Source organism: Drosophila ananassae, chromosome 3R, assembly GCF_017639315.1.
Source record: "Drosophila ananassae strain 14024-0371.13 chromosome 3R, ASM1763931v2, whole genome shotgun sequence".
Taxonomy (NCBI): Eukaryota; Metazoa; Arthropoda; class Insecta; order Diptera; family Drosophilidae; genus Drosophila; species Drosophila ananassae.
Genome location: NC_057930.1, coordinates 18,331,596 through 18,338,092, shown reverse-complemented (window position 1 = coordinate 18,338,092; position 6,497 = coordinate 18,331,596). Strand labels below are relative to the sequence as shown.

The 6,497-nt window shown below is 40.5% G+C and overlaps 1 protein-coding gene across 1 annotated transcript; it reads right to left on the bottom strand.

Moving 5' to 3' along the window:
• Positions 1 to 811: 811 nt before the first annotated feature.
• LOC6497185 lies at positions 812 to 1,314 on the bottom strand. The gene is made up of 3 exons (XM_001962562.2): positions 1,279 to 1,314; positions 1,092 to 1,222; positions 812 to 1,041 (listed from the first exon to the last, which is right to left on the bottom strand). Exons 1-3 carry the CDS (start codon positions 1,294 to 1,296, stop codon positions 834 to 836), a joined length of 357 nt encoding a protein of 118 aa, XP_001962598.1. The 5' UTR covers positions 1,297 to 1,314; the 3' UTR covers positions 812 to 833.
• Positions 1,315 to 6,497: the final 5,183 nt, after the last annotated feature.

Below are 6,497 nucleotides of genomic sequence, written 5' to 3'. Positions count from 1 at the left end.
CTCCAGTGAGGTCCGATCATCGAATAAATTCATTTTCATTGGTAGAACAGAATATTTTTGGCGCTCAAATGAAATGAAATGAGAGAAAAATGCCAACTTTGGCCCTCTCACGAAAGCTAATGAGAGTGCTTCGGAGAGGAGCGAGCTCGCTCATACTGTGCGTGTGCCGGCAGCGCTGCAGCAGAATTTTTGGCCCTATGCTCGCGAGTTATGGGAAATGAGAGTTTGCCCACCACTGATCTATTGCATAAATGGAGCGTGCTGGGGTTCTTAAACACGGCTTAAAAGAGTGGGGCCGGAATGTGCGAGACTGGCAAACTACAGTTGATTGAACCCGCTGGCGCACACACACTCTCACACACGCACACACATTGGAGGAGGAGGCAGCAAGAACGATGGTGTCGACCCGGCGGACCGATTGACAATTGGCGACTGAAATCAAAGTCGGCAATGCTAGATAGCAATTAAATAGCATTAGCCACTATGCGCAGAAAACGCCTGTCCAGCATGCCCCTAAATCACATTTTGTTTTAAATAGTTTGTTTAGCAGAGTTCGGAACGGAGCCACGCGAAAATAGCAACAAAGCAATTTGGCGGAGAGTGAGAGTGTGACGTCTATCACGTCAAACTTTGCCGATCTTCAGCTGGGAGAGCTGCCAGCCTGGGCAAAAATGCCAGGGTCTGGTAGCACCTTAGGGTTGTCACCCGACAGAGCTTTTCCAAAGCTTAAATGTGGCGCCAGTTTGAAACAGTCCACTGCCATTTAATAATATTGCAAACTATTAATTATTTATTTTATCATATAGTTTAATTATTAAAATTATACAAATGGTCTAGCCCGTAGCAGCTTTCAGAGTGCTTCCGGCTAATGTGCGGTTTTTCATTTCGTTCAAAACCTTGTAACCACTTTTGTCGGCCGTGTACATGGTCGTGGTCTGGGTGTCAGGACCACGGAGGAGGTCAAGGAGCTCCTGCTGATCTCTTCCTGGATACAATATGACTCCTATGTCCTGGCGCTTGTTGCCAGTGGGCTCCTCCTGACTAATTGGGATTTAATATGACATTTTAACTAATTACCGTTTGTGTCTTACTTGAAACGGTATCCACCTTGTATTGGAACTTGGCTGTAGAACTCGGATATGATGGATGGAAAAAAGGTGTACAGGAGACCGGCGGCCGAGCAAATGGAAGCCATTACGGCCACTATGGCGGCTAAGAAAATCTTAAATAAAATTAGTTAATAATATTAAAACTGGTATCAGCAAACGAAATACTTACCACTCTTGCCACTGCCATGTCGGAACCAAACCAAACTGAATCATTCCAAAAGTACATAGCTCCATTTATATATCAGTGTCTGTACCGGCAGCTTTAAGGCCGGCTGGAATTGGTAAGGGTCATTAATTTAGTTGGCCAATAAAAACAGTCTAAAAACTAAATAGCTCCCAGCTCCCGCTCAGGGGAATCCAGTCAGAAATTTATTCAAGGGTGAAAATAAGATACACAAGTATTTTGCCCTCTGATTGGGCCCCCAGGTCCCCAGCGAAGGCTATATCTTATCCAATTTTCATCAGATTCTTGAGCGGAATACCTTAAACGATTCGTAGATCGATTCTCCATCATTCTGCATCAAAATCTAGAAACGAAATATTTTTTAGATTTTGTGTTAAATTTCCTGGGGGATCCCCTTAAAAATCTGAAAACCCGCATGAAAGGACAATATGGCCCCCTGCGATGGCTATATCTTGTCCAATTTCCATCAGATTCTTGAGCGGAATACCTTAAACGATTCGTAGATCGATTCTCCATCATTCTGCATCAAAATCTAGAAACGAAATATTTTTTAGATTTTGTGTTAAATTTCCTGGGGGATCCCCTTAAAAATCTGAAAACCCGCATGAAAGGACAATATGGCCCCCTGCGATGGCTATATCTTGTCCAATTTCCATCAGATTCTTGAGCGGAATACCTTAAACGATTCGTAGATGGATTCTCCATCATTCTGCATCAAAGTCTAGAAACGAAATATTTTTTAGATTTTTTGTTAAATTTCCTGGGGGATCCCCTTAAAAATCTGAAAACCCGCATGGAAGGACAATGTAGCCCCCTGCGATGGCTATATCTTGGACAATTTCCATCAGATTCTAGAGCGGAATACCTTAAACGATTCGTAGATCAATTCTCCATCATTCTGCATCAAAATCTAGAAACGAAATATTTTTTAGATATTTTGTAAAATTTCGTGGGGGATCCCCTTAAAAATCTGAAAACCCGCATGGAAGGACAATGTGGCCCCCTGCGATGGCTATATCTTGTCCAATTTCCATCAGATTCTAGAGCGGAATACCTTAAACGATTCGTAGATCAATTCTCCATCATTCTGCATCAAAGTCTAGAAACGAAATATTTTTTGGTTTTTTTGTAAAATTTCGTGGGGGATCCCCTTAAAAATCTGAAAACCCGCATGGAAGGACAATGTGGCCCCCTGCGATGGCTATATCTTGGCCAATTTCCATCAGATTCTTGAGCGGAATACCTTAAACGATTCGTAGATGGATTCTCCATCATTCTGCATCAAAGTCTAGAAACGAAATATTTTTTGGTTTTTTTGTAAAATTTCGTGGGGGATCCCCTTAAAAATCTGAAAACCCGCATGGAAGGACAATGTGGCCCCCTGCGATGGCTATATCTTGGCCAATTTCCATCAGATTCTTGAGCGGAATATCTTAAACGATTCGTAGATCAATTCTCCATCATTCTGCATCAAAATCTAGAAACGAAATATTTTTTAGATTTTTTGTTAAATTTCCTGGGGGATCCCCTTAAAAATCTGAAAACCCGCGTGGAAGGACAATGTGGCCCCCTGCGATGGCTATATCTTGGACAATTTCCATCAGATTCTAGAGCGGAATACCTTAAACGATTCGTAGATCGATTCTCCATCATTCTGCATCAAAATCTAGAAACGAAATATTTTTTAGATTTTGTGTTAAATTTCCTGGGGGATCCCCTTAAAAATCTGAAAACCCTCATGGAAGGACAATATGGCCCCCAGCGAAGGCTATATCTTATCCAATTTTCATCAGATTCTTGAGCGGAATACCTTAAACGATTCGTAGATGGATTCTCCATCATTCTGCATCAAAGTCTAGAAACGAAATATTTTTTAGATTTTTTGTTAAATTTCCTGGGGGATCCCCTTAAAAATCTGAAAACCCGCATGGAAGGACAATGTAGCCCCCTGCGATGGCTATATCTTGGACAATTTCCATCAGATTCTAGAGCGGAATACCTTAAACGATTCGTAGATCAATTCTCCATCATTCTGCATCAAAATCTAGAAACGAAATATTTTTTAGATATTTTGTAAAATTTCGTGGGGGATCCCCTTAAAAATCTGAAAACCCGCATGGAAGGACAATGTGGCCCCCTGCGATGGCTATATCTTGTCCAATTTCCATCAGATTCTAGAGCGGAATACCTTAAACGATTCGTAGATCAATTCTCCATCATTCTGCATCAAAATCTAGAAACGAAATATTTTTTAGATATTTTGTAAAATTTCGTGGGGGATCCCCTTAAAAATCTGAAAACCCGCATGGAAGGACAATGTGGCCCCCTGCGATGGCTATATCTTGGCCAATTTCCATCAGATTCTTGAGCGGAATACCTTAAACGATTCGTAGATGGATTCTCCATCATTCTGCATCAAAGTCTAGAAACGAAATATTTTTTGGTTTTTTTGTAAAATTTCCTGGGGGATCCCCTTAAAAATCTGAAAACCCGCATGAAAGGACAATATGGCCCCTTGCGATGGCTATATCTTGTCCAATTTCCATCAGATTCTTGAGCGGAATACCTTAAACGATTCGTAGATCGATTCTCCATCATTCTGCATCAAAATCTAGAAACGAAATATTTTTTAGATTTTGTGTTAAATTTCCTGGGGGATCCCCTTAAAAATCTGAAAACCCGCATGGAAGGACAATATGGCCCCCTGCGATGGCTATATCTTGTCCAATTTCCATCAGATTCTTGAGCGGAATACCTTAAACGATTCGTAGATCGATTCTCCATCATTCTGCATCAAAATCTAGAAACGAAATATTTTTTAGATTTTGTGTTAAATTTCCTGGGGGATCCCCTTAAAAATCTGAAAACCCGCATGGAAGGACAATGTAGCCCCCTGCGATGGCTATATCTTGGACAATTTCCATCAGATTCTAGAGCGGAATACCTTAAACGATTCGTAGATCAATTCTCCATCATTCTGCATCAAAATCTAGAAACGAAATATTTTTTAGATATTTTGTAAAATTTCGTGGGGGATCCCCTTAAAAATCTGAAAACCCGCATGGAAGGACAATGTGGCCCCCTGCGATGGCTATATCTTGGCCAATTTCCATCAGATTCTTGAGCGGAATACCTTAAACGATTCGTAGATGGATTCTCCATCATTCTGCATCAAAGTCTAGAAACGAAATATTTTTTGGTTTTTTTGTAAAATTTCCTGGGGGATCCCCTTAAAAATCTGAAAACCCGCATGAAAGGACAATATGGCCCCTTGCGATGGCTATATCTTGTCCAATTTCCATCAGATTCTTGAGCGGAATACCTTAAACGATTCGTAGATCGATTCTCCATCATTCTGCATCAAAATCTAGAAACGAAATATTTTTTAGATTTTGTGTTAAATTTCCTGGGGGATCCCCTTAAAAATCTGAAAACCCGCATGGAAGGACAATATGGCCCCCTGCGATGGCTATATCTTGTCCAATTTCCATCAGATTCTTGAGCGGAATACCTTAAACGATTCGTAGATGGATTCTCCATCATTCTGCATCAAAGTCTAGAAACGAAATATTTTTTGGTTTTTTTGTAAAATTTCGTGGGGGATCCCCTTAAAAATCTGAAAACCCGCATGGAAGGACAATGTGGCCCCCTGCGATGGCTATATCTTGGCCAATTTCCATCAGATTCTTGAGCGGAATACCTTAAACGATTCGTAGATGGATTCTCCATCATTCTGCATCAAAGTCTAGAAACGAAATATTTTTTAGATTTTTTGTTAAATTTCGTGGGGGATCCCCTTAAAAATCTGAAAACCCGCATGGAAGGACAATGTGGCCCCCTGCGATGGCTATATCTTGGCCAATTTCCATCAGATTCTTGAGCGGAATACCTTAAACGATTCGTAGATGGATTCTCCATCATTCTGCATCAAAGTCTAGAAACGAAATATTTTTTGGTTTTTTTGTAAAATTTCGTGGGGGATCCCCTTAAAAATCTGAAAACCCGCATGGAAGGACAATGTGGCCCCCTGCGATGGCTATATCTTGGCCAATTTCCATCAGATTCTTGAGCGGAATACCTTAAACGATTCGTAGATCGATTCTCCATCATTCTGCATCAAAATCTAGAAACGAAATATTTTTTAGATTTTTTGTTAAATTTCCTGGGGGATCCCCTTAAAAATCTGAGAACCCTCATGGAAGGACAATATGGCCCCCAGCGAAGGCTATATCTTATCCAATTTTCATCAGATTCTTGAGCGGAATACCTTAAACGATTCGTAGATCGATTCTCCATCATTCTGCATCAAAATCTAGAAACGAAATATTTTTTAGATTTTGTGTTAAATTTCCTGGGGGATCCCCTTAAAAATCTGAAAACCCTCATGGAAGGACAATATGGCCCCCAGCGAAGGCTATATCTTATCCAATTTTCATCAGATTCTTGAGCGGAATACCTTAAACGATTCGTAGATGGATTCTCCATCATTCTGCATCAAAGTCTAGAAACGAAATATTTTTTAGATTTTTTGTTAAATTTCCTGGGGGATCCCCTTAAAAATCTGAAAACCCGCATGGAAGGACAATGTAGCCCCCTGCGATGGCTATATCTTGGACAATTTCCATCAGATTCTAGAGCGGAATACCTTAAACGATTCGTAGATCAATTCTCCATCATTCTGCATCAAAATCTAGAAACGAAATATTTTTTAGATATTTTGTTAAATTTCCTGGGGGATCCCCTTAAAAATCTGAAAACCCGCATGGAAGGACAATGTGGCCCCCTGCGATGGCTATATCTTGGCCAATTTCCATCAGATTCTAGAGCGGAATACCTTAAACGATTCGTAGATCAATTCTCCATCATTCTGCATCAAAATCTAGAAACGAAATATTTTTTAGATATTTTGTTAAATTTCCTGGGGGATCCCCTTAAAAATGTGAAAACCCGCATGGAAGGACAATGTGGCCCCCTGCGATGGCTATATCTTGGCCAATTTCCATCAGATTCTTGAGCGGAATACCTTAAACGATTCGTAGATCGATTCTCCATCATTCTGCATCAAAATCTAGAAACGAAATATTTTTTAGATTTTGTGTTAAATTTCCTGGGGGATCCCCTTAAAAATCTGAAAACCCTCATGGAAGGACAATATGGCCCCCAGCGAAGGCTATATCTTATCCAATTTTCATCAGATTCTTGAG

Coding starts and splice junctions, on each gene's coding strand:
- LOC6497185 (XM_001962562.2), bottom strand. Junction 1,042..1,091: donor CAAGGTGGATACCGTTTCAA/GTAAGACACAAA, acceptor AATCCCAATTAG/TCAGGAGGAGCCCACTGGCA.